The 26,793-nt window shown below is 54.5% G+C and overlaps 1 protein-coding gene across 8 annotated transcripts in view; it reads right to left on the bottom strand.

Moving 5' to 3' along the window:
* The window catches only part of SZT2 (SZT2 subunit of KICSTOR complex), a 65,076-nt gene that overhangs the window by 9,350 nt on the left and 28,933 nt on the right, over positions 1-26,793 (bottom strand). For 5 of the 8 annotated variants that reach the window (XM_064516077.1, XM_026096747.2, XM_064516081.1 and 2 more), the window contains 38 exons: positions 26,277-26,442; positions 26,097-26,189; positions 25,822-25,903; positions 25,402-25,683; positions 24,913-25,051; positions 24,552-24,668; positions 24,386-24,449; positions 23,821-24,006; positions 23,412-23,750; positions 23,082-23,271; positions 22,666-22,740; positions 22,306-22,444; positions 21,941-22,061; positions 21,564-21,693; positions 21,297-21,449; positions 21,081-21,183; positions 20,621-20,738; positions 20,239-20,350; positions 19,670-19,788; positions 19,118-19,282; positions 18,421-18,505; positions 14,734-14,922; positions 14,416-14,613; positions 13,870-14,039; positions 13,520-13,686; positions 13,031-13,128; positions 12,021-12,153; positions 11,779-11,906; positions 8,784-8,914; positions 8,058-8,240; positions 7,310-7,580; positions 6,975-7,054; positions 6,492-6,617; positions 4,532-4,737; positions 4,317-4,410; positions 2,817-2,897; positions 2,289-2,363; positions 1,154-1,219 (listed from right to left, as the gene is read on the bottom strand). In XM_064516077.1, the coding sequence (XP_064372147.1) occupies positions 1,154-1,219; positions 2,289-2,363; positions 2,817-2,897; positions 4,317-4,410; positions 4,532-4,737; positions 6,492-6,617; positions 6,975-7,054; positions 7,310-7,580; positions 8,058-8,240; positions 8,784-8,914; positions 11,779-11,906; positions 12,021-12,153; positions 13,031-13,128; positions 13,520-13,686; positions 13,870-14,039; positions 14,416-14,613; positions 14,734-14,922; positions 18,421-18,505; positions 19,118-19,282; positions 19,670-19,788; positions 20,239-20,350; positions 20,621-20,738; positions 21,081-21,183; positions 21,297-21,449; positions 21,564-21,693; positions 21,941-22,061; positions 22,306-22,444; positions 22,666-22,740; positions 23,082-23,271; positions 23,412-23,750; positions 23,821-24,006; positions 24,386-24,449; positions 24,552-24,668; positions 24,913-25,051; positions 25,402-25,683; positions 25,822-25,903; positions 26,097-26,189; positions 26,277-26,442 (5,374 nt within the window). The remainder of the gene's footprint in view (positions 1-1,153; positions 1,220-2,288; positions 2,364-2,816; positions 2,898-4,316; positions 4,411-4,531; positions 4,738-6,491; positions 6,618-6,974; positions 7,055-7,309; positions 7,581-8,057; positions 8,241-8,783; positions 8,915-11,778; positions 11,907-12,020; positions 12,154-13,030; positions 13,129-13,519; positions 13,687-13,869; positions 14,040-14,415; positions 14,614-14,733; positions 14,923-18,420; positions 18,506-19,117; positions 19,283-19,669; positions 19,789-20,238; positions 20,351-20,620; positions 20,739-21,080; positions 21,184-21,296; positions 21,450-21,563; positions 21,694-21,940; positions 22,062-22,305; positions 22,445-22,665; positions 22,741-23,081; positions 23,272-23,411; positions 23,751-23,820; positions 24,007-24,385; positions 24,450-24,551; positions 24,669-24,912; positions 25,052-25,401; positions 25,684-25,821; positions 25,904-26,096; positions 26,190-26,276; positions 26,443-26,793) is intronic. The other 3 variants (XM_064516080.1, XM_026096748.2, XM_064516079.1) reach the window with 2 other exon arrangements.

Below are 26,793 nucleotides of genomic sequence, written 5' to 3'. Positions count from 1 at the left end.
TAGCAGACTTGCAGGCCTGGCCCCTGGACCAAGGGATCCAGCTTAGTGGCTCCTTCTACACTTGACCTTGCTACTGGGACAATAAAAACCCCACTGCTGGTCTCCAGCAGCAGCACAGACTGATCGGCACTGCCTTCCTTTTGGCAAGGGGCTCGTCCCCACATTGAGCTGGAAGCCACATGGCTGTGAAGGAGGACAAGGCCTCCTTTCAGCTGAGTGCTGATCTGCACTGCCTAGTCCCTGTGCAGGGATGGGATGCACCAGAGCTGGAGCCCCAGTAAGATCTAGATATACAGGTAGAGCGATTGACCCCTGAATCCCTCCCTCTTCCTAGGGCAGGAGGCAGCACAGGGACCTGGGGGGAGTGGTTGGACCCAGACTCCAGAGATGGGCAGTGACAGAGCTGCTACTGCCCTGTGCTCAGTAACTAGCAAGGGACCCAGGCTGGCTGCTGGGAAGCCAGATCCAGCAGCAGCTGGTGTGTCCTAGCAGGAGCTGCCAGCACATGGCCATCACCTCTGCCCAGCGTGCTAGTCCTTCACAGAGCATTGGCCTTCATGCACACTCCATGACTGTGTCTCTAGCACAACTGCAGCTACTGTGCCAGGGGACAGTGTCAGTGAAGGCCTTGGCCTTGCCCTCATGCCAGGAGCTGATGGTGCCATTTTGCTGTTTCTCAGCTCTTTGATCGCTTTGGGCAACTGACCCACACCATAATCCCTTGGTATAAGAATGGGGGCAAGCAGGGAAAACCAGCAGACAGGAGGCACGGGCACAAAAACACGCTTGCTCTCTGCGCTGCCCACATTGCTGCTGCCATGAGCACCCAGAGGGCAACCAGCACAGCCAGGACCAGCCTGGAGAGGAGCCTGCAGCTCTGACCCAGAAGAGGCAGAGTGAAGAGCAAGAAACACAAGGCGCTGCCCCTGCTGTCCCCATGTGAGCACCCAGGGCCCACCCCGTCCTCCTCCCGAGCTGTGCTGCCCACTGTGGCACATACTGCTACACAAGCCACCACCAGCACAGGAGGCAAGAGGCAGCTCTGGCAGCCAGCTGCTGGGGCAGGAGGGTGAAAGCACAGCCAGTGGGAGATTCAGCCCTGCACTGGCAAGTCCTGCTGTGCCCAGCATAGCAGTGGGAGGAGAGGACGTACCGCAGACTCAGAGACGGAGCTGGGTCCCATGCAGCTCTTGCTGCGAGCTCTGGCTGTAAGAGTGCCCTGATGGAGAGAGATGCACAGCCAGTGGGAAGGGGGACAAGGCACTGCCCAGCCCTGTCCCTGCATCCAGCCTGCCCAGGGTGGGACACAGGCCCAGGGTGGGACAAGGGGAGTAAAGAGGGCACAGGAGCCCAACTGCCCCCCACCTGAGGGAACTCTGGTCTAGTCCTGGCATGTGGGAAGGTCAACCAGGCCCCTGCAGCAAGCCCCATTCCTCTTGTCCACTGCTCCTAGCATTGTCCCCTCCCACTGCAGAACCAGGCAAAGCCTTCTCCCAGATCAGTCAGAGCCAAGACATTCCCTGCAACACTTGGTAATTCTGCCCTGTGTATAGGCAGGTTCCCTGGGAAAGGCTCAGCAGACCCTCAGGAACTGCCATGAAGCCCCAATGTGCTCTGGCTCAGGACAACCGCTCTTTGCATATGTAAGACGCAGTCTTGCTAAGAAGCCACCTTGGGAAGGAGAATATGGTCGTGCAGGACCTCCTGCCTCAGACAGACTGGGGGCAGCCAGCCCCTAGGCAGCCACTCAGTGCCTTGGGGACAAGCAAGAGAAGGTGGCACCTTGACACACCACAGAGAAGGGAGCAGGCAGCCTCGTGGTGCTGTAAAGCAAGGCATGGAGGTGTTAAGAACCAGGGCTCATGGTGCAGAAAGGGATCTCCTCCAGCAAAGGGCAGCCAGCCATGCTCACAGCCATTCTGCTTCCTCCTTGCTCAAGGGAAGCAGAGAGCTGTTGGCTTTCCATGCATTGACTTTTCTTGGAGCAGCCATCTGCCAGAATTGCTCCTATTCCTTCCCAGACTGCTCCCTCCTGTTCACCCAGCTAGGACAAGAGTCACTCTTTTCCCAAACTTCCCACATTCACTGCACTTTTGGTTTGCTTAAGCAGCACCCCATGAAGAGCAAGTGGCTGCTGAAGGCTCTGCGTGGTTCTGCTTTTCCAGGAGGGAGCAGAGCTCTCCAAAACTTGCTGCACCTGAAACGGCCACCCTGTCCCAGAGATCGCTGCCTCCCCCGAGGCAGCCGCTGGCCCTGAGAAGTGTCGGCTATGCCTGCAAAGCCATTACCTGGGAGTTCACAGACTGGCCCATGGGGATCCGCGAGCACTCCAGCGCATACTGCTTCACACAGAAGTAATAGCCCTGGAAGACAGAGCACACTGAGCACAGTCCAGGCCTCAGGCTTCTCCAGTGAAGGAGAACAGCCCCTGCCAGGCTGGCTGCACCCCAGACTGTGCCTTCACCATCTGGATTAGGTCCCAAACGCTCTTGCTCTGGGCTTTCTCTCCCCTCCTGTCTGAACCAAGCAGGTCCAGAGGGAGACCAGGCAACACGAGGCTGAGCACAGAGTACCGTGCCTGGTGCTCAGTCCTCACCTCTATGTAAGCCCCACCCCAGGCAACTCTTACTGCCCTTGGCCCTGCAAGAGTACCCCTTGTGGACCCACAACCCTGCAGGACTGTGGAAGAGGCAAGATGAGAAAGGGAGAATCACATGTCCCTGCTGTGCCCCTTCTCTTACCACTCACTCATGCTGTGTCCTTTGAAGATGTCCCCCCCGACCTGAGACTATATTTTGTTACTTGTTCTCGCTCACCTGGAAGGCCAGCTCCATCAGCACAATCCCACCTGGCAGAGCTCTCTGTAGATGATAGGTGGCAACAGCGGGGCTTGTGCTCTGGGAAGAGAAGGACAAAGCTGGAGAGGCTCTGAGGCACACAGGAGCAGCCATGCTCCAAGGAGGAAGGCAGCCCAAGTGCTAAGGAGGCTCTGTGGCAGAGGTGGGAATGGAGGTGCCTGGTCAACTGAGCTCCCTCACTGGAGGGAGAAGAGCAGGTATACCAGAGCTGGCTGTGGAAAGAATTCCAAAAAACTAATAAATAGCCTTCATGAGAGCACACTAGACATGCTCCTCCCTTCACCTCATGCCTACCCAAAACAGGGTGTCTCTAGGTTTCTGGGCTGTGGAATTGTGGTTAAGGGGCAATGCTGCCCGCAGAGCCTCACTCCCACCTCTCCCTGATGAGAGCTCCCCAGACCATCACACCCACATGAAAGAGCAGCTATTAGAGGCAGCCAACTCAGATTTAGAGATTAGCCACAAGCAAATTTGTCTGCCTCCTGCCGAGATATTCCAGTGAATAACTCTCTTCTCATTTTAACTGGAAGAGGTTGTCTAGCTCACAATCCTGTCAGCAACAACAGCGTAAGCAGGTGTCCAGGGAAAGGTCAGAACAGGGCAAGCAAACACGATGGTCTCCCATTCTCCCTTAGTGATTTCATAAGCCACAAGCAGCTTCTGTCTATCTAGTGATTCTAATGGATTCCTCTTCCATGTCCTTACCTATTCTCTCTTGAGCCCACATAAGCTCTTAGCATTTATAACACATTTTGACTGCTGCATGAAGGAACACTTCCTTCTACTCTGAGCTTGGCTCCCACTAGTTTCATCTGATGGCCTCTAGGTCTTGTATTGGAAAAGACATAGGAATCAATCCCTTTCCAGGTCAGCTGTGATTTGGCAGAACTCTATCCTGTCCCTCCCTGGTTGCATCTTCTCTAGAAATGAAGAGCCACAGCTTGCACAGTCCCTCCTCACAGTGGAGCCATTCCAGGCTCATCTTTGGCCTGTTGCCCTCCTCCTATCTCTTCAACTCCAGTTTCTCATGTTCATCTCACTCTGACAAAAGATCTTTCTGCCCCCAGAAACCTTCTCCCCGTAGAAACTGAGGCATCTCTGACAGGTAAGTCACCAGCATCCCACCCAAAGACAGCTTTCCTGGCCTCAGGTCACTCTGGTCCTCTTCCGAGCCCTCACCAAGTTATTGCCATCCTTTTGGGATCTGCATTGGTTCCACCCAATCCCACAAAGGGGTTCTCAGGGCTGCCCAAAGTCAGGCAGGAGGGGGAGAAGGTCTCATGTGGCCCAACATCCCAGAGATGGTGCCGGTCTAGACAGACCTTTCCTGCTTGGATCCTTTTGCTGCCCTTTCACATCCTTCCCACCTTAAACTGATTCAAAAGCCAGCCAGAACTACCCCACTCCACAGCCTGACTTCCATCCCAGTTCCACCTCTTTGGCAGCACATGCACTCACCTTTGGACTTCCCTCAGCTTTCGGCTTTGTGTAGGAAAAGGACCCTCTCCCCTCCACACCCATTGCTGCCAGAGCTCGGATCCGGCTTGTACTACTGCAAACAACAGCAGAGAGAGCCTTGAGCATGGGGCCAACGGTCCCTGCTGTGCCAAGCCAGGGGGTAGCTCAGTGTGTCAGCTGCTCTCTAACACTGGGACTCCCAGACCATTACTGACCTGCGAGTGGTAGGTGAGGGCGGCCGCACCTGGACCAGAATGAAGCCCATGCTCTGCAGGTACTGGATGTATTGCTGCAGGAAGGCATTGCACATTTCTTGCAGCCAGGGCTCCTCCTTCAGCTTGCAGGGCAGCGCTTCTGTCGAGTCACAGCTGTGGCTGCGATCCCTCCCTGAAGCTGTAGAATCATTTGAGCGGTGGCGCTTCTGGAAAAGAAAATAACTTCCTAAGGAGACCTGCTGCGACTGGCCCCAGCAAGGGACACTCGCTGGGATACCACCAGCTGCCCTAGTCAAGTGGAGGGCAGACCTTCCCTCTGCTGGAGAGCACTAACAGCTGTTCCCTTAAACACTGTCCTAGTGCGCATGCTGAACACAAGATCCAAGACTTACCTAGCCCCTGACTGACCTAACAGCACTGTAACAGACTGCAGAGAAAGGCACAGTGGTAGAAGGGGATAATCTGCATCTCCCACTCACAGAATGGCTTGCACAAAGTCTTACTGCCTCGTGACTGGCTCACCCAAGGCTCAAGAGCACCTCAGTTCCTGCTGTCCATGTAAGAGTCCAATCCCCTTACGAATCCTGGTGACTTCTCAGGATTTAGTGCTAGCTCAATAGCACAGTTACATGATATCAATAGTGTTTCCTTTTCAGTGTTTTCAGTTCCCCTTTTGATTTCTTTGAATACTCTTTCTCTTGTGCATGTGAGACACTGAGGTTGCTTTTGCTGATTTCCTTACTTCTTTGACATATTTCTATCTGCCCTTTCATTCACCTCCCCCAGGAGTAATCCCTTTACCTGGGTTCTCTCCAGCTACTCACTGACCATCTCTTGAGTCCCTCTAGTTCAATGCCTTTGTCACAGGATGCTTGGTCTCACACCTACTGTCCGGATGAAGACATTAACCCACTAGTATTTTACAAAAGCATTAGAGTATTATTCATAACATTAACACCCATTTCTCACATACTCTAAGTGGTTTGCCCTTTGCATGCAACTGTCCAAGAATTGAAGGGATCCACTGAGCTGTCTGCCCTGTTTGTACAGGTTCTGCAGCTAGTGTACAATACAGGAGTTCAAATTTCTCTCCATATCGTGCTGTTCTATTAGGAACCAAGTCCCAGCTGCCATAATACCACTCATTTCACAGGTTATTCAGGTCCCTCTCGAGTTCCTTGCAGTCTTTTTCTGTTCAGACCAACCTGAACAGCTATACAGCATTGCAAAACTTGGCATCTTGTATGTACTATGATAAATTATCTGAAGATACAGAACCCAGCACACAATCTTCATGCCCCTGCTGCCAGGCTCTTCATATTGAATAGCCAATTTTCATTTTGCTCTGTTCCAAGAACAAAGACAAGTTTTCATTCTGTGATGGTACTTTTCCTTTCTCTTGTGAGTGCTCAATTTCTGTAGCAACCTCTGCTGAAAGACCCTGTCAGAATCCTTTTGACACTTAGATTAATTACAACAGCCTGTTCTTCCCTTCTGACACACATACACAGACCATGAGCGACTGGGGCAGGATCTGCACTGGTTAGACTCTGTCGGGTTGCAACCTGCTCAGGATTCAGCTGGTTTGTTTCTAATTGTTCCAGCTATTTGCTGGGTGCAGGCGAGGTTTATCAGGTCTGGCTGCTGAATGCCTACAGGCAGGTTTTGCTTCCCCACTTGATCAGTACTAAACAGCACTCTCTGATGGCTCTGCTAGACTGAATTCCCTGGGCAGCAAAGGGAAGTCAGTCTTCCCCAGGCATGGCCTGGCTGCAGGAAAAAGGCTCTGAGGACTCAAAGATTTTCTCAGTCTCCATCTTCACCATTGTGGGAGCCCTGGGCTAAGAATGCAAATTCATCCTGTAGCACAGGGGTGAGCTCAGAGCGGTCCTGTCCTGGGAAAGGACTGCAAATCCATCCTTTGCCCCTGTGCACAAAGCCCAACTCCACTGACACTCACCTTCCCCTCCACCTTGCCCTGCTGGTCAGTCTGAATCTGCTGCCGGAAGGCCGGGTCAAAGAGCAAGGGGGTAGCACAGTAGTGAACCAGGCGCGAGGACTGCTTCAGAGTCTCCAGGTCTGCCAGCTGCTTGACACAGCAGAAGAGAAACATGGCTATAGCACACATCCCTCACCAAGCCTAGGAACAGGCGGTCTGCCACACCACCCTGCTGCTCGAGTGGTGATTAAGCTCTGCAGGCATCCCTGCCCCATTTTATAATCCAGCCAATGCTGGGCAGTGAGGTCCTGTTCCCAAAGCTCTGTGCTAGAGCCCAGAAGCCCAAAAAGTTCACGCAGAGCGCTCTACTCCACAGCCAAACACCAGCCCCAAAATGCACCCTGCTCCGAGCTCCAGTGTTTCCCCTTGTCACAGGAGGCCTGGTGCTCCTAGCACCCCACAGGAGGGCCCAGTCTGCCCTCTGCCTGCCCTGGTTGCACTCACACTGATAGGCATGTTGGACTGCGCCGATCTCTGCTGCCAGGTCACAAAGAGATTCTCAATCTTCATCTGTTTCTCCAGCTCTGGAGGAAAGAGAGCAGACACAAGAGTACCAAGCCACAGCCCCAAGTAGTGCCATTCCCCTTCACCCACATCCTGCCCACCTCACACTCTGTGTGGGCCATACCCCATCCCCTTACAGCACCCAGGTGGGAACAGCTGAAAACTGTCTCCACTGCCAGGACTCTTGTTCTGCTCTTTCTGAGCTCCTTTGACAGGAGTAGGCCTGGGATGAGGCAGTTAGGTGGGCTCCCATGACAGGAGAGCCCTTGCTTTACCTTTCCTCTCCATGCTCTTGATTTCCAGGAATTGGGCCCCATGCCGAGACACAGGGTCAGAAGGTCCCAAGTCAGGCCCATGGGGTATGCGCTTAACAGCAGTAACGTCCCGTAGAGCTTCGTCAAAGGGCACCACATCGGGATGGAAATGCAGAGATGGCAGACTGCGTGCAGAGCTGCTCAGCCAGCCTTGTTCCTTACTAGGTGGGGGGCTGGAGCTGCGGATCAGCGCATCCACCTCCAAAGTGGAGTTCAGGAAGGGGTTTGGCTCCTAAAGAAACAGACACAGCCATGAAAGCCTCCTTACTGCCAGCCTGGGAGCAAGGATCCACAAGAACAGAGTAAACCCAATCTTGGCCATCTGCAGCCATCTCTGTTGGCCATCTCTGTCACCAGCACTAAGGAGAGCAGACCATGCCCAAAGCCCTGAGCAGGCCTCTGCCCAGTACAGCCATAATGTGCAGCAGAAAGCCCATTCTGCAGCCTTGTCCACCCTAAATATTCCAGTCACACATGAGTGCTGGCAACAGCAGAGCCTGCATCCCTCTCTGCCACTGGCAGTCTCCTAGAGCAGACAGGAGCAGCCTGGGTGGGCATGGCCACAGGCGGACTTGTGAGCACCTGGGGATGCCTTGCCAACTGGCATGCAAAAGCACAAAGTGTCTGGAGCCTTCCTAAGATCACAGAGCTGCCAGGACAGGCCCCCCATGAGGGCAAAAGGACTGTCCTGCCTGGCAGGTTGCCCTACCTGCTTGCTGTCCTCATGCCACGGCGTGTCCATGAAGCAGTAGTGGTGGAAGAGTCCCAGCTTCTGGCTGAGCAGGCAGTGCACGATGTGAGACCGAGCATTCTGCCACTGCAGCAGGCGAGTGAGTGAGCAGTTCAGGTTAGCCCCCAGGTCTGGGGACCAGTTGTAAGTGTAGAGCGTCAGCTGGTGGGAGAGAGGAGGAGAAGGGAGGGTGAAGGGTCTGCTCAGAGAGGGCCTGCACAGTGACCTAGGCTGTGCCAGGTGCTCCGGGTGGTACTTGCTGCAGCTCCAGCTTGTTTCACATGGCAAGGTTGGGACTAAGATAGTTGCAACAGCTCATCGGCAACACTCCTGTTAACAGCCACAGCTGTGTGCTGCGGTGCTTCCTGTACTGGGCAGCACAAGTACCTAGGCTACCATGGCAGATACTGCATGTCTCCATGGGCCTTGCTATGGGAGGCAAAGGGCAATTACAGTCCACAGCTGGGTGGCTGGAATCAGCAGCAGAGAGGGCTGCTGCCTCCCCAGCACTCCTCACAGCACCGCAGGGAGCCCCAGCTCTGCTTGCAGCATGAGCAGGAACTTCCTGCCCAGCTGCTTAGCAGGCACCAGCCTGAGGGAGGCCAGCTGCCTGCAGCAGTGCTCTGTCCCTTGTCTTCCCAGCCCCATGCCAGTCAGGAGCGGCCTGGCTTTGAGGAGACAATATCATACACGCACAATTGTTACCTTTTTGTCGACAATCTCCATGAAGAGGAACCTCTGCCGGGGGGCCAGGTCTCGCCCAGAGAGGCTTGGGTCAGACCCTCTCTCTGCCGAGCTGAATTCCATGGCCTCGAAGCGCTGAAGGCCTTTGTGAGCTGGAAGAAGCCAGAGTTAGTATCCTCGGTACCAATCCATCCTGCTATTACATCCCACACACCACTGAGGCAGCATGATAGGACCTCATGCCTGAACAGTACTGTTCAGCTCACCACTCTCAAAGGAACATGGGACAGATCCTGACCTGCACCAGGCCTGCTATCACACAGACTGCCCAAGATCTCTCAGTCTATTCAAAGCTACATGGCTTTTTTGCCCCAGTTAGTCCTGCCTGAGGCTATTCTAAGAGCTAAGGGGCTATTGCTACCCGTTTCTTGGCATGGCCTACTACTATCTCCCCAACAGCCTATTTGTTACCATGACACAGCTACAAGAGACGTTTCCTCTGCAGTACCATTTGCAGAGATATGGACACTATGAAACAAATGCAGTCAGTGCTCAAAAGTATAAGGAAGTTTCTCCTTGCCGGTGACTGTGTGGAACAGCCTCTAAACAGAACTGCCAGGGACAGAAAAGCAAGCTCGGCCCATTTGAAAAGGGGGCCTACATTGTGATTGCAGGTTGTAGTTGTCATTCACTGACATCTGTGCTCTCCCCAGGTCACTTCTCGTGTGCCTAAATACGCTGAATATCTGAATAAATCCCAGCTTCCCAGATAACAGGTTTGGCTTCTGCTTTTTCCCTTTTCTTAAATTATTTCCACCATTCCCTGCACCACCTCTTAGCTGAAAGGCCCATCCTTGCTACTGGCTGGGCAGTTTCAAGCAACTCACCACACTGTCCACCTTGGCTTTGGCCCTGTTCTTCTAGAAAAAGCAGAGAAAGCAGAAGATACACCATGGCCCCAGCACATTTCTAATTTCTCCCATCCCACAAAACATCTCAAGTGTTAGCACCATGCAGACAATCGTGAAGCTAAACTGAACAGAGAAGAGTACAGCCCATCTGCCAGTTGCAGGCTTCTCAGTGGTGCAGCTTTGGCGTTAGAAAAGCCCTAGAGCAACCAGATTAGACCTGACTATGGTTGTGCACGGTGGGTCCTGCCACAGCATCACCACCTGGAGCCCTTCCACAGCCAGGCCATTTTGCTTGACGTTTAGGAGCAGCAATTGCTCAAGTCCATCACTCCAACAGCACCATGCTGAACAGGGACTTAAGTCTGAACCTACAAGCAGGCAGAACTGGCTGCTCCTCCTCACTGCTGCTGTCTGCAGGTAGAGACAACATTAGCTTCCCAGAAGAAGCAGTGCCCAGCTTTGCTGGACCAGGCAAGCCAGGCACTACCTGTGCTGGGACCCAGCCTAGGCATGAGAGAGAAAGGGGTCACAGCAGCGTGTGTCCCTGAGCATTTCCAGCTCAACATTTCCCAGCAGGGCAGCCCAGTCCCCCAACTCATGTAGCTACACTCCAGACAAGCCTATCTTCAAATCTGCTGTGCTCTGCCAATAGAGAGCAGGAAGGTATGAGATAGCACCCAGGAGTGCAGGCCACACTGGTTTCCAGGCTGTGAGAGGTCAGCTTGTCTTCATTAAGTTGCCAAAAAAGCCTCTGAGGAGCGAACAGAGCACAATAATTGGGGGACAGGAACATTCTTGTTCCGGTCCCATGCACACCAGGAAGGTCCTGGATTGCTGGTCCCCAAAAAAACAAAGACCCAGCTCTGCTGAGCCCCAAGCACTTGCAGTGAGCAGTGCCTCATTCCGCTGAGGACTGCATGCACGGCTCCCCCGAGCCATGCCCAAAGGAGGGGCTTGCTCTGTACACTTCTACTGACATACGGGTGGTGGCTGTCTTGTGAAAGACCAAGTCAACAGGTCAGGATGTCAGGCCATTGTCAAGACACCTACAAGCACCTCACGGGTGGGACAGATGATTCAAACAGCTTTCTCAGAAGGCCCGAGCTGAACCCATGGTGTTACATGCTGAGAGCTTACTAGTGCCCAGGACTTCCCAGGTCCAAGTGGTATTGGGAAGGACTAGCATAGGGGAATATACTCACTGCATCCATACCAAGGGATGGGAGCTGCAAGGTACCATCAGTAAGGTCTTTTAGTTAAATGTGACCAAAGGATTAAGAGCTAATACTGCTCCAGCATGGACAAATTTTGGGCTGAGCCTTTTCCATTTATTTCAGAAAAAGAAGTTCCTCCCCACCACATGGAAGGGGAAGATGGACAATTTTTGTGCCTCAAGGTTGAAACACAAAAAATAGAGCAGCTTCACTCACTTCAGTCCACCTGGACTGAAAGGAGCACCAAGCAGGTGGTAGATACAATGGGTCCATGCCAGCCGTGGCCTAAGAGACTTCAAGGGCCCTCAGTGCTCCTTGTGAGGAGCCAAGGAGAAGCCCCTCGACAGACAATACACCAGCAACGTTTGGCAAGGAGAGACAGCTCAAAGCCACACGTTAGGTACCTTGTTTGAGGCTGCATGCCTGCATGGCACCAGTACTACCCAAAGAGGTGAGCCATGCTTTACAAGCAGAGCACAACCATGCTGGAGCAATGTCTCCTCTCAAAGAGGAGCCTACAAGGCATGTCTAGTGAAAAACAGGCTGACAGGAAGACATGGACTATTCCTTCTGGGAAGGCTGTGCACTGACAGATAGATAGGATGCAGTTCCTGATCTTTCCCAAAGTCCAAAATCTCTCTAGGAAAACCCTTGAGTGGAGGAGGGACTGAAGAATGCCTTGAAATAGGCAGTCATAAGCAAATCTGAGAATAAGAGCAAAAAATCTGAGAATATCTGAGAATAAGGACACAAGAGCTGACAACAGACAACCTACTGCCCACCTCCAGTCACAGGCAGTCTCTGCAAGCACAGAGAGGCACCCTGCCCACATATCGCCCAACCTCAAAAGCCCCCAGCACCCAGCCCCACAGACCTTGGCCAGGTACTCACCCTGCTCAGTGCTGCAACGCCACTGGTGGAAGTTGCGCCCCAGCAGAATGAAGTGTCTGACGGCTGCGGGGCGAGGGCTGGCGCTCTGGCCAGGTTTATAGGGCAGGAAGGCAGTGCCCCGATGGTAACTGCAAAGGAGAGCACCGAAGACAGCTGATAAGCAGAGCCACAGGAGCAGAGGCTGGCGCAGCTGATCAGTGTGTGCTGGCCCTCAACAGCGCCCTACGAACCGCACAACTCACCAGATCCGCTCGAACACCTTGACAGTGGTGTCGCTTGCCAGGGCAGTGACCAGGCTCACGACTTCCACCAGGATGGAAGACAAGAGGAAACGGGACACAATCTCCACTGAGCACTGCTGCACCGATGGGCACCCTGCATGGAAGAAGCACCATAGGACAGGCACCAAACTGCCCCAGAGCCAAGCCCTGTCCACCTGGACAGTGGAGAGGGCAAAGGGAGCTGTCGCTGCAAGCTCCTGCCTTGCCTGGGTCTGAGGCAGGCAGAGCTGGAGAACTAGGACTGTATGTGGAAGAGCAGGAGGAAGAGACAGGGGCTAAAATATTCCCTAGTTTCAGGCTCTGGCCCATGAACTGGGACCTGGACCAAGCTCCCTGCATGCCCTGAGCATGGCACTTCATTCCCTCACCCTTTCTTCATTTCTCTGTGACAAGGACAGCTCTACCTGCCAGCAGGAGCTGTGAGAGCAAACACAGAGGTGAGAGGTACCCAGAAGGCGGCAAGGGGGCAGCCACACATACCCCAACCCTTCCACAAAGGGCATCCTACCTCTGTTTTGCTGCCTGCTTCCTCCTCCCTTCTGTATGGTGGGGATCTCCCACACAGCTCCACAGCTCCAGAGTACATTACAGGAGCTCAAACACTCGTCCCTGCTACATCTGAAGCTCTACAGTTACTGCAGCTGCCGCAGGGGTCCACCTCCACAGCAGCTGCTGCTGAGTCCAGCAAGCCCTGGACTTTGAGCATGGCAGATGCAACTATAGGCTTTAGTACATTTGTTCAGCTGCAAAGATACATGCCAGGACTCCTGCCAGGGCTTTGTAATGATGATGCTGGCCCTGAAGCCAGTGGGACTTGTGGGGTTTGGGCAGAGACAGGGTACACAACCAGGTAGAGATCAGCAGCGGATGAAGCGGGGTAGCTCAGTGCCGTAAGAGGACTCGCCCTCAGAGCTCGGAGAGAAGGGCCCATCCCCAGCCCATCCAGAGGAGCAGGGGCCTGAGATACATACCCAGGTGGTGCATGAATGCCATCAACTGCTGGCAGGTTTGATTGAAGAGTGGGTGCACGGTACCTACATCCCCTTCCTCCAACTGGCAGGCTCGGCGCCTGGAGGAAAGTAAGGGAAACACCAGGTCAAAGCCTGCAGTGAGAAGGCACAAAGGTGGAACAGTCCCTTCCTGTCACCAGGGCAGTGCACCCTTTTGGGGTTGTTACAGCCCTTGAGCTTAGTACCTCGAGGACAACAGGTGTTGTGTAGGGCCCTACAGTCTAGAGACAGGGATGTCTGGCATGGAGAACCAGCAGTGCTCCCACTAGCACCCTAGCAGAAGGACCAAGACACCTAACTAACTGAGTAAGGGAGAAACAGCAAGGAAAAGGGACACGGTCCAGAGGGATAAGATGCATATAGAGCAAGCAGGATGTCAGGCTGAGGAGCGCTGTACAGCAGGCAAAGGGGAGCAGCACCCCCACTGCTGGGCCCAGAGGCTGTGCTTACCTCTGCGCCTGTTCCAGTTCAGCTGTGGCTGTGGCCCGATCCTGGCTCAGGTGCTGCTTGACGCTCTCAGTCTTGTGCCGCCGCCGCGTGCGAGCCTCTTCTGGCCGCTCCAGCACAATGTCGTCAGTAGTCTTGGGGCTGCCCAGCTCTGAGGACTCTGCCTTGCTCTAGGTAGAAGGAGCGTTTAAGCCTCTGAACATCCACTGCCCAGCTGGCACCCTGCTCTCACATCCCCCACTCCCAGTCTGGCCTCCCTGCCCCAGCCAGCTCCCTACTCTCCATTCCTCCCGGCCTGATGCACCACAGGGGCCTCCAGGGCCTGCTTCCCCTCCATCCCTCAGCAATGTTACCAGCATGTCCCAGAAGCTGCGGCGTCCCAGCTTGCTCGTGGGTGTGACAGGCTCCCCAGGACTGGATGAAGGGGTAGAGGTGAAGTGCAAGGGTGGAGGACAGCCCCTGCCAACCCCACCAGCAGCCATGGCCAGGCCCTTGGTCTCTGACATGGTCCTCCTAAGGCCTCCTGTGGAAACAGTGCAAATCAGACTCTGCAGTCTCTCCTGCTGTGTTGTCCATCCACCCATGCCCCTGCATATGCCACTGTGGCTGGCCAGACCCTGGCTGGAGAGAAGCAAGCCCTTGGCAACATCTAGCAAAGTCCATCCTTATCTTGGAAAGCAGAGACAGATCTTTAAAGGCCTCTTCCAGCCCTATTTTCTATGACACTTCTGCCCCGAGACATCACGCAGCACAGCATGCACATGAGACAGTGGCTTCCCTCCTCCCGAGCCCCCGAGCCCCCCAGCCACGAGTCCTCCTCGGCACAGGCCCAGATCCCGCAGGCGGGAGAAGCAAGGCCTGCCGGGGAGCCGGGGTGGCTAGCCCGTCCGGGCTCTCACCTGCAGAGCCCAGCTCCTCCAGGTCCGTGGCGCCCAGGGGGCAGGCGACCTCCACGCAGAGCGGGGCCGGCAGCATGAGGAACTCCATGACGGCATCACAGAGAGCGTGGCGCAGGGCTCCACGCAGCTTCTCAGACAGCTGCAGCAGGCTGATGTTCCCCTTTTCCCAGATATCCAGGCGCACCAGCACACAGGGCTCTGCAGTGAAAGGGCAGTACTGCGCTGCTCTGCTCCCCACTCTCGGCAGCCCTTGCAGGGGCCCCAGGGGATGCAGAGGCAGTGGTGCACCAGCAGCTTGCAGCCTGTTTTGCTCCGTACCTGAATGCAGGGTGCCTGTCTCTGGCTGGTGCCGGCTAACCGCAGTGAGGCTCTCGAAGTCAGTGTCCTGCAGCAGGCCCACAATGGGGGAGGAGGAAGGCAACTTCGAAGGGTCAGGCCTCTCCCCATGGGGCAGTGAGGTGGGGCTGCCGTTCTCATCCACAAACGTCAGGGCAATGCACGCGATCCCTAAAAGGAAGAGCCTCTGTCAGCCCAGTGCTGGGCGCACCCCAATAAGTCCTGCCTATGGCTGACACAGCAGCGTGGGTGGCCACCCAGCACCTGCACAGTGGGACTTGGGATCATCCTGTCGCCGCCTGGGTTGCAAAGCTGCACAGTGCCACGGGCACACGCGCGCAGCAGGCAGGCAGGGCCCACAGGAGGGGACGCAGCCAGGGGAGAAGAGGCTAGCTGTGCCTATGGGGAGCGAGGGTAAGAAGCATGGTGTGCTCGGTGCAGTATCGCTGTCACTCCAAGAACATCTCTCTTGCAGCATCACAACAAGCTTTCACCTTGCTCTTCAGGAGCTTCTCTGGTTGCCCAACCCTACATGCAGGAGGGGAAGTATCTCTGCTCACTCCAACAGGGCCTTTATGCAAAGTGATTCCCCCCGCAGGATGGGGCCCACCATCCCTATTTTCTCAAGGGACAGAGTGCGGCCAGAGCCCAGATGCACTCTAGCAACCCTCTCCAGGCCATGCAGGACATGGAGTCCCTGTGGAGGAAGACTATATGCATGATGCCTTGTTGCACACTATCCTCATAGCCCTCTTTCCACTGCACTCCTGTACAAGGTTAGGTGCCTCCACCACACCTACTAGCATGGTGGGGTACAAAGCAGGCTAGCACCCTGTATGAGCCATGAGTTGTTGCAGAGTAAAATCCAGGCCCTGCCTACTGCCTCACTACACTAAGCCCCACACATGCACAACAGGGCAGTTTGGAGGCACAGAGCTGCAGTGGCGTGCTCGCTTTGCAGCCCATGTGCTGCACACCCTGGTCCATGCAAACAGGAAAAGCCTCAAGAACTCTCACCCAGTCCAGTATGGACCTTCTCACACCACACCTGGACAGCAGAAATAGGAGCTCACTCCCCATGACCCACTTGCTGGCAAGGGTACCAGGGGAAGCAGCAGCACTGTAGAGTTGTGAGGTCCAAACCTCACGCTGGAACCTGGAGCTAGATTCTCTCACTCCCCTTCAAAACCTCCCAACTGATTAAGCCAGCACTCAGGGGACTGAAAGGCAAAGCTGTCCCAACACTGCCAAAGCATGACATGTCCAGATGTGAGCAACCTTGGCCCCAGCTGAGCCCAGCCAGCATGGCATTGCTGAGCTCAGTCCCTTCTCACGCAGGGAACAAGAGCGGGAGTGGCATCAGACTCCACTGCTCCTGCACAGCTGCCAAACTGCACCTGGCCAGATTCACTGCACAGTGTGCAAGATGGGCACTCTCTCCATGCTGCGATAAACCCAGCCCCAGCACTGATACATCCTTGCTGCTAAAGGAACAGCAGCCTGTGGCTAGTCTGATGACTCTCCCCAAGACAGGCACAGGAACAACCCTTTATTCAGCAAATGACGGAGAAGTTTGTAATTTCCTAGATATCAATGGCAGAGAGGACTGGGATTTCACCCAGCCTCATTCCCCTTTGGACAAGGGCAGAGCGCCTCACTCAGCCTCTCACTGCAGCAGGGCACCTCTCTGGGATGTGGTGTCAGTGCAGTGCTACCAAGAGCAGCAAATCCATCTCACATCACAGCCAGTCTGAGCTCTTCCAAGGACACTTGTCCTCTTAAACGGTAAGGAGTACAAACTCCTCATCTGTCTGGCTTGACAGTCAGTCCCAGGCCAACCAGAACAACAGTGAAGGCTCATCAGATTCTTCCTCATGTAGGTAACTGCAGACCAAGTCATTCCCCCCTTCTCCTCAGGATAAGCTCCCGGACTAAGCCCCTTCAGCCTCCCCCTCTCTGGCAGATCGCAGCCATTCCTGTAACTCTGCTCTGCTTCAGTCCATCTTAAGTGAGGACAACCGAGCACAGCATCTCACAGCTCCCTCCTGCTGGGACACATGCTCCCAAGAGGGAGTGCCCACAGAAGTGCTTTCACAAGCAGGCTAGGTCAGCAGCCACAGGAGCAGATGCACGTGCTCCCCCAGACGGAAACAATTTGCCAAGCAAGCACCGAGCACACAGCACCCCGCCGCAGGCTCTGTCCCACAGGGCAGAGATGACGGCTGCCCCTGCCCTACCAACAGAAAGGTTCACTTCCCCCAAGCAGGGAACAAGGCTTCTGGTCTCATTATGGGAGCAAAGAGAAGTGGAAACGCAACAGCTAAATTGCAGGTAAGAAACAGCAGGACCCTTGGCAACAGAAGACACCTGCTGTGTGCTAGTCCTTCTCCCAAGGTACTAACCCTTACACCCCTTAGTATCCCAGTGATACCGCCAAAGACTGGGGCACCTGCAAAATGCACCCAAAGGGCTCAGTGCTGGCTGCTTTTATCATTTACATGGTGATACACAGTGTTAAACTGAGGTTAGGACATCTCTCTTGACAGGGTTTGGCCACTGGTAAAAGTGGAGAGCCTCACTTTACTGGGCTGTGACCACTCAGAACTGGCTATCTTGGAACACAGCCCCTGGGAAAGTTATGATGCTACTCCCTGGAACATGAAACCACAGCTGAAACATCAAGACCCTTGCCTTCCTCAAGAAGGAGATGCCTGTTTGGATCCGTGAGAAAAAAGGGTGTAGATTTTTGGAGTTCACTGCTTGCAAGCTAACAGGGCAGCACGCTAGCCTGCAGCAACCTGGGATGGCAGAGCTGCCATCCCAGGGCAGCAGAAGCTCTTTGCTCATTTATGCGGCCAGCAAGAAAGAAGAGGCTCAGCTGAACAGGGACACGAACGCGCACACACACAAAGGAGTCAGAGCTGAAGCCACAACATCAAGAAGACAAGAACAGCAGGGACCAGAAGGGCCAGGGAGCTGCATGGGAAAGGAAACCAGAGCAATTCCCGGAACCAGAGGTGCTACCTTGGAAGTGGGAGAGTGGAAAGAGATGGTGCACAAGGTCCGACATGGTACCTACATAACAGAAGAACATTCAGACAGTGCAAAAGGGACACAACAAAGGACACAATGACCAGGTGACAGGCCACGTTGCCTGGGTACAAGATGACAGGACAGCCTGCTGCAGGATGGGCCCTATCAACCCTTCCTCCAGCAGCTCACAAAAAAGGACAAGAGCACTGCCCCCACAGCTAGCACCTGGTTAAGCACAGCATCCAGCTATTCCTTCACAGCAAGGCTCCTGCAGCATGTGTCCCTGCTCCCACCTCCAGCCCCATGGCTTCACCCTCAGCTCTTCCAAGTCGCTGTGCCTCACACTTGCTGAGGTCTAGCTGCATCTTGCCCAATAGCTAGCACAAGCTAGGGCTCCTTCCTAAGCAAAAGGCCAAGCTCAGCAAGTTACTCCATGGGAAGCCTTAGCCCCACTCCACCACACATACAAGGGCACAGAGTTTCCCAAGCACACACCCTGCCCACCTCCCAGCCACTGGAGGAACACACTTCCCTGACACTGGCTCTCCTCTGCCATTCAGGGCTCTCCAGCGCGGTAAAGCAGCCCTCTGACGCACAGCCCCGTGCCCCATTCCAGCGAGGAGTTGTGCACAGTACCTTTGCCACCAGTGCCTTGGCCACCCGGCTTGTTGTACAGATAGAGGTCCTGGTCAGGGGTGCTACCACTGTTGTGGAAGTAGTGCTAAGGAGAGTAAGGAAGAACAGTGACAGAGACTAGAGCACTCGTCTTAACTGTAAGCAGAAGTCCACGTACATGCAGAGCTCACCCTCAGGCCTGTAGCAAGCAATCCAGACTCTCATAAAACATTTGCTAGCACATCCTTGGCCACTGCTGGGCAGACAGAACCCTCCTACAGCTCTGTCTGGAGTTAAAAGGCACTACTCATCTGGCCATGCTGAGGAGGTGGACAGCCACTCTCAAATGTATCAATCCTGACATTTCAGCCCTTAGACCTGAGGGAGCCATGCAAAGAGCTAAGCTCAGCCTTAAAAGGGGCTCAGCACTGAGAGACACCCTCCTTGGAGAAGACTCTGGACATGAGCTTGTGGCTGCTATTTTTTGCACAGCAAGTGATCACTTGTGTCAAAGCAAGGCATGTTCAAGTTTACAGGGGCTAAAAAGGAACAGCTCACAAGTCCTGCCAAATTCTTCCAGGCTTCAGTGCTTGGTTCATCCCTACCACTACATGGCACAGTCAGGAGCATGAGGCAGGTGGCTGAGCTGCCCCAGTTAATGACCCCAGGAGCAGGTGGAAGCTGGGCAGACCTCTGTCACACTCACAGCCCTTCTCACCTTGAAGTGGTGCTCCACATTGCTGTCTGTGTACTTCGGGGTGTGCAGGAAGATGAGCAGGTTCTGGCGCAGATAGTAGGCCACGGCATGCAGCCAAGGCAGGGCAGAGGAGGGCAGTGCAAACTGCAGGACCTCTGTGGGTGGCGTCCCAGGCGGCTGGATAAACTGCACAGAGGGAAGGCTTTAATACTCAGCTGAGACCTAGGAGCATGATCTGGGGCTCTGATATTGATCTGAATTACACCAGCTGGCTGCGCGAAGGGAAAGCGCAGGTTGTAGAACCTAGGCCCATACACAGGGTCCCGACGGATGTGGGCAGATGTTCCAGGGGTATCACAGGGAGGCCCTGCCACACTGCAAACCCCAGCAGAGGGGATCCCTCCCTGTCTTGGCACCCATACAGAATACACCTCAGCGAACACTCGCCTAAGCCAGCCCAAGAGCTGGGAGTGGGATGGAGCAGATTGCCCTGGCCTTCTCTCTCCCAGGAGAGGAAAGGGTGAGACACGTTACAGGCTCTGGGATGGGCAGAAGAGCTGTCCAGGGAGGTACCTCCACATCCGCTGGGGTCAGCTTGCAGTTCCGCACCAGCATCACAGTGATGATATCCAGAGTAGCCTCATCCAGGCGCCTCCGCAGCACTTTCACCAGTTCATCTGTGATCTCAGGCCCTGACAGGGTAGCAGAGGCATGAGTAGCTTTTTCATCCCACTAGGTAACAAGGACTACAGCCATCCCTCCCTGTCCAGGATATGCTACCCTTTTGGATACTTCCCACAGGGAAAACATCTTTCCCCACCATCAACTTCTTCAGGTGTCTTTTTCTACCTGTCACATAATCACACAAGACTGCTGGCACAGCAGGCAAAGGAGAGGCAGTCTGGCCCAGAGAAAGTTGGCATAAGCCACTTGGCCTGCAGGAGTTTCCATCCTGGGCCGTGGGTCCTTTCTTCACACCCCACCAAGGCAGAAAGGACAGCAGCTCTAGGCTAAGGAACAGCAGCTTGCTCAGGAGGGAGACACCCTCCTTGCTCTTCAAGCAAAGAGGGTAGGGACCAGAGTTGTGTTCCCCTGCTTTACAACAGTACAACTCATCTGCTGCTACGCACTGTAACACTTACCTGCTGGGGCAACACCGTGAACCATCAGCTGGATGTGCCTGTCTACCTGTCCCACAGGGCGGGCAGAGTCCACACTGCGGCACGAGGCTGTGTCTAAAGACGAACGAGAGCCCTGGAGAAGCAAAAACAGCCACATGGAAGCAGTTTCCACGTGAATCTTAGATCCAACATTGCCCAGGGCTGCCAGCAAGGTCAGGCAGAACCCACCCACTGCTGCCCCACTCCCCACATCTAGAGTATAAATCCTACCATATATAAAATCCAGGTTGCTGGAACTACTGAGGTCTCTGCCCCCGCCCAAATACCCACCCTTCTCTGTTCCAGGCACGTACCCTGTCACCCAGGGAGACTCATGTCTACTCCCGCAGAGCAGCAGGCTCACCATTAGATCCTCAGGGTAAATGGGCTCCTGGCTGCGTGTCAGTGCCAGTGAACGAGATGCTGGACTAAGGACGCTCTCTGCTTCCCACACCTTCCCACTGTAAGTGGTTTCAGTGAGTCTGAATATAGGAGAAATACATGTCAGCCTCCATTCCCAAAGTCAGTGGCACCATATCTTTGCAGACAATTCATACCCTTCTTGCCCTCCCCATGCACTTCCAGAGGATCAGTCCTTATGACAAGGCGCTTGTGCAAAAATTGCTGACTCCCTCACAAAAATCATCCTTTCTCCTCCCATGTAAAGGCTGGGCATAGGGAGAATAAGAGGAGCATAGCTCAGACTCATATTTGCTGCTTGGGTCACAGCAGGGTCCCTGACCCTGGGCAGATGCTTTCTGCCCTGAGGAGTTCACAGTGTAGTGTAACACATGCAGCAGGGCAGGGTCAGGCTGACTTCTTACCGGAGGTAAAAGACAGATTTAGTGGCACGTTCCTGGTAGACAAACATATTCTTCCTGTTCACCACGGAGAAGGCGTTGAGCACTGAACGAAGAGCCTGGATAGCTGTGGGCAACATGGGATGTTAGCTACACCACACACCCCTCTCTGTTGCACCAATCCAGCCAGAATCAAGGCCCTCAACACCAACCCTGAGGGAGATCCGGGACTGTACGCACCTCGCGAGACCCCCATATTGGGGCCCATCTTGAGCCGTGAATGCACATGGATGAGGGTGCTCCACACCACATCGCAAGCAAAGTGCCCTGGCATGAACTGCATAGTGGCAGCCAGGTAGTCCCGGGGCTGGTAGCTCTCCTCTACGGAGTAATCTACGAAGCAGATAACACATAGCTGGAGCCACAGCATGTAAGTCACTGTCTTTTTAATCTCATGCACAGGCAGTAGAACAACTGCTGAGGCATGGTCAAGGGGAGCACTCATACCATCTGTGGGCAAGGCACGCTGCCTATAAGAGGTATAGGGAGTTTCACTCTTCCAGATATCCTCCTCGCTCTCTGCCACCAGCAATGAGTTGCACACATGGCTGTCGTGCAGGTCCTGCAGCAGCAAACGCTGCAAAGAATGAGAAAGGATTGGATCTGTTGCTTGCACAGCCCACAGAAGAAGATGGCAAGGGAGAGGGCTTAAGGCCAGACTGGGCCCCTTCCACTCTGATCCCAAACTTGGGCTCCACCAGCTGAACTGGCTACATGGGCCCTGCTCTGAGCCGGGCCTGGACCAGATAATTTCCTGAGGTCCCTTCCCATCTAAGCTATTCCACGATCAGCAGCCCCGCCACAGCCCTCTGAAGATCTGTTACCTGATTAACGACCCTGCAGATTTCACTGATCTTCTTCACCACCAACTGGCTGAGACTCTGGCACTCCCCTGGCTGCTCCTCTCCTGTCTCTGCTGTTGCTGCCTTCTCCACACTCAGGCTGCTTTACAGGAAGAGTAAAGAGTGGCTGGTCAGCAGAGCATCTGAATGACACCTGTCCCTGCATACTGGGAGCAGGAATGCAGCTGGGAATGATGGCTACTTTCCCCATATGGAGCACCAAAGTCTAATCCTGCCAGCTCCCCACCCACATGGGGCAAGAAGGAGACCTCATCCACAGAGACAAGAAAGTGGCAAAAAGGTCCCAGTACAGAGAAGTAGCAGCCAGGCAGGAGGACCCTCCTTACCGTGTGTGATAATAGACCTCCACTCGGTCCTGCTGGATTTTTATGATCAGCCAGAAATCTGGCATGAGGGGACATCTGGGTTCCTGGTCACTCATCAGTGCTTCCTCATACTCTGAGTCACTGCTTCCCCCATCGTAACCTGCAATGAATCCTTGCTTCAGTCCCAGATCACCTGCTCTCAGGGCACAGCAGGCTCTGGGAGATAGAGCTGCTCACAAGCCCTACCCTCAGACCTTGGGGTCACCCCACAGTCCCATATGCTTGCCCGCTGCTGTTCCGGTGCCAGTGTCTGGCCGCATGCTGTCTGTCACCCTGCCCTGGGAGCAGCAGCAGAGCAGAGCCCTATGACAGGAGACTCACCCAGATGGTCAGAGTCCATGCTGCCCTGGCTTGACACCAGGCTCTGCACCCGGCTGGGACGCTGCTTGCTGGAACCTACAAAGAGAAGAGGAATATTACACCACACAATAACTAGCTAATGATGGCTGCACTGGGGATGTGGCTCACCCACATATTACTAGGGTCACCAGAGACTTCGCATCGTTACGGACATCAGTGCAGCAGCACAGCCTCGTACCCTAGGTACTATTTAGCAGCAAATTGCCAGGGCCCTGGTGAGGGAGAGGAGACCTCTAGTCCTGGGCACCTATTCTGGTATTCAGGGACTGGAGCAGGAGCAGCAATCAGGTTTTGTATGCTACAGCCAAAGCTAGGCCCTTCCCTTATACTCTGCTGCCAAGGCAGAGGAACATCCCACCCATATTCACAGCTCCTACCTTCCCTGCCCTGGGTTACAGAGTCAGCCAGACTTGCTGCAGATGGTGTCACTGATGGCGATTTCTCACTGTTGCCCTTTTCCGAGGATGAGGATGGCAAGGATTGTATGGTTGTCTCCAGAGCTGCCTCCTCTAGGGAGTCGTGGCCAGATGCTCTGCTCTGCTCAAGGCTCAGTGCTTCCCTTGGGACCTGAAAACAAACCAGGGCTGCATGAGTGACCAGGAAAGCAGGAGCTAAAAAAAGCCCCATCATCATCCTGCATCCTTCCACTTTCAGCTACTAGAAGTCCCACCCCTTCCCACCATGCAGACCATCTTTGTGTCCCTCACCTCATCCTGCGTGTGGCTGCCTCCACCTACAGGGTTTCCTGTGTCCGGCACAACGTTCCTCTCACTCTCCGACCACTCCCAGAGACCCCGGGCTTCCTCTGGGAGGACACAGCTTGCATGGGGTAGCTCCGAGCCCTCTGCCTCAGCTTCACTGCTCCCCTCTCGGCCTGCCTGGCCCAGAGCTGTCCTACTGTCCCCTCCAGCTGGCTGTTGTAAGCAGGGTGTCCCCAAAGGGTTTGGAGCTGCCCGCCTGGAATGCAGGCGGCTGATAGAGATGTAGTGATAGTCACTGCCTTCTGCATTGAGCACGTAGCCTGGCAGAGCCATTCTCCTGAACTCCTGCAACACAGGGAAGAATAAGCATCCTGCTAGCTGAAGGCATGGCGCTGCCTCAGGGCTCTCTCTTTACCTCCTTGAACTTCTCGAGAGAGTGCTCAGGTCCAAAGACAAACTGGAGCAGCACCACTTCGCTGTGGCAGCTGGGCCGCCCCTTGGAGTTATAGATGTGGGTGGCCACCCGGTGCAGGATGGCAGCATTGATGACTTGCGAGTGGCGCAGTGCAGACACAATTTCATCATCCAGGAGCCAGCGAATCTGAGAAGAGAAGGGACACAGAACAAGACCTAGGTGACCTGCACTTGCAAGGTTGCCCCAATTCCGACCCAAGTCCCAGCAGACCCAAAAGGCTATCCCTTTCATCACCTATGTCCCTCATCCCCTTCTGACTGTCCCTAAGAGAAGGGCTTCGAAGATGTCTGCCTGTCGCACCCCAACCGCAGCAAGAACTTTGTCAGGGTAGTCCCACACTTCTGGACAGCACAAGGCCAATGACTCTGTGACACCAGCAAGACCTGAAAACCACTTCAGCTGACAAAGGCTACAGCCTGGAGCAGGCTGCAAAGCGTGGAGCAGCAAATGTGTTGGGGCCAGGATGCTTCAGCTGGAAGCAAGAAGTAGGCAAGGTATGGCTTACCTCATTCATGGTGGCTTCAATAGCCTGTCTGTGCACTCCAGGGAGGTTGGAGAGTGCAGGGTGCCTAGGAGAGAGGACAAGAAGAATCAGCCATTCTCATTCATGCAGACACCTCAGTGCATGGGCAAGAGCCCATGAGGTGCTGGTTATCCCCACAGTGCCATACCTCTCATCTCCTGTAGATGGGAGCCGGTCCAAGTTGTGCATGATATCCTCATCTGAGCGGAAAGAGGACGGCTGCCCTGGAGAGCGGGTGAAGGACACACTGCTCTCCGAGGTGCATCTGCCACAGGAGAGAAAGTAAGCTGAACATCAGCTTCTGAGCCAGGAAGGAGAGAGACACAGGCTCCAGAGAGGGAGTAAGGGTTCCTAGAAAAGGTGAGCCTATCCTGGAAAAATCTTAATTTTCTTAGGGCTGTGGCAGGCTCTGCAAGGAGGAGAATCCCCAGAGTCTCAGTACGCGGAGCCTGCCTGGCTGGGAAGGGCAGGTGGAGGATGGTTGAGCAGCTATGCCTCTCCCAACTTACCTGTTGTGGAGAATGTCTGCATTCACAACTTCTATCTCCAGGGGCAGTGTTAACACAAAGATGTCCAGGGTCACACAGAGGTCCCCCAAGTCAATGGTGTTCAAGCCCTGGCAGCTTTCCAGGCAGCCCAAGACTTCCCCTGGGGAGAGATCCCAGATGAAGGGGATCATGCAACAAACAGCTCTGCTTACACATGTACTTTGGCCTGGTGGCAAGTACAGAGACCGCAAGAAGTGGCTGCCTGCACACCAGAACAGGCCACCATTCTTCACAATGGACAGTCTTCATGACTTGACCCACAGGAACTGGGAAGCCTGGTGAAAGAGCCCTTGCCCGATGTTGGGAGACACGGGACTCCAGCACAGCGAAGGCTGGCCCAAAGGGAGAGCTATCCAGGACACAGTATGCCTGCTCTGAAGGCTGCTTGCCCAGCAGGGACTTGACAAGGGCCCTATTGCCTCTTTCCTTCACAGCAAGGCTTGCTCTTACCTAGACAAGTGGGCAGGGACTGCACAGGCATGGAACTGTGCTGACTGCGCAGCTTCACTGAACAGGTGAGGTGCACAAAGAGTGGGGGCATCTCCTGCTCCAGGAACTCCTGCTCATTGAGCGAGTCCCCTCCCAGCACACTGAAGGAGTCATCATCCTGGTTCACCGTGTTGGAGTCTGAGAGAGAATCCGTGTCTGGGAACTCATGCTCCAGCTTCTCGCGATACTCCACCTCCAGCTCTGGGTCACTCTCTGTGGCAATGCAGCACCCAGACACAGTTCCTGCGAACACAGGATCCCCATTGGCAAACCAGGTCCCCAGAGACCCCTTCAGACACAGTGGAAGCCAAACTCTGATTGGTATTATCACAGTGGGACAAGAGACTTTTTCTGTTGCAGGGCAGAGCAAGCAGATTTTACCTTCCTCAGCCGCCAGTTCTGCCTCTGATCCCTCCATGTCCTCACTGCCTTTCCTGTCTGTCTGATCCCGAGATACCTCCTCCTGACAAGAAGAGAGGAAGTGTGCTGCAAGTAGGTACCAAAACCACACCAGACAGTGAATTAGGCCATCCCTGGACCCCCCAGCTGCTCAGTCCGTCCAGAGATCTGCCAGCCCAAAGTTCAGATCTGATGACAAACAAGGCCACTACTCTCCACAAGGAGCAGGTGCCTTGCCAAGGCAGCACCATGCCTACCTCCTTCTTGGCTGATGGTGGGCAGTAGAAGAAGTAGTGAGGATTTGATGGCACTGGCTTGAAATGTAAACTTCCAATTTCCAAGAACTTTTCCTAAAAGAGAAATGAGAACCCAAACATGAAGCACATACTCCACTCCACCCTCCTGAGGGAGCCAAGTTGAGCCCCCACATCCCTCACCTGGATAATTTTATGCAAGTCGGGGTGAGCCTGACAGGGCTGCCCAATTTCCAGCAGTGAGAGGGGAAACTCTGAACAGCAACTGGTGCCCATACTGCTCTTTGGCTCCTCTGTAGGGCTAGCAATGTTGTGGGAGTCCTGCTCACTGTAGTCCTCCATTTCCGCACTGACAGGATTGCGGACGGGTCAAGCAGGCAGATTGGGAAACAGGAATAGTTATATGTATTATCTGCCCAAGCATCCCACCTCTGAGTTCCCCATGACTCCTCTCTGTAAACATCCCTGTGATTTACATGTCACCCACAACCGCCCCTCCTACAGCCCCCAAAACCCTCCTCCCACCTGCTAACCCAGATAAGCAGATAAGCACTCAGGCTGTCTGAAGCCAGGCAGAGGCAGTTTAACCACGCTGATCCTGTGGCCAAGTACTCTACACCATGCTACACCCTCCTCAGGAAACAGAGACAAGTGGCTGAGTACAGGGACAGGCCTGGAGCAATCTGAATAACTAAATAAT

Source organism: Dromaius novaehollandiae, chromosome 8 (assembly GCF_036370855.1).
Source record: "Dromaius novaehollandiae isolate bDroNov1 chromosome 8, bDroNov1.hap1, whole genome shotgun sequence".
Taxonomy (NCBI): domain Eukaryota; kingdom Metazoa; phylum Chordata; class Aves; order Casuariiformes; family Dromaiidae; genus Dromaius; species Dromaius novaehollandiae.
This window is presented reverse-complemented; position numbering and strand designations above follow the sequence as displayed.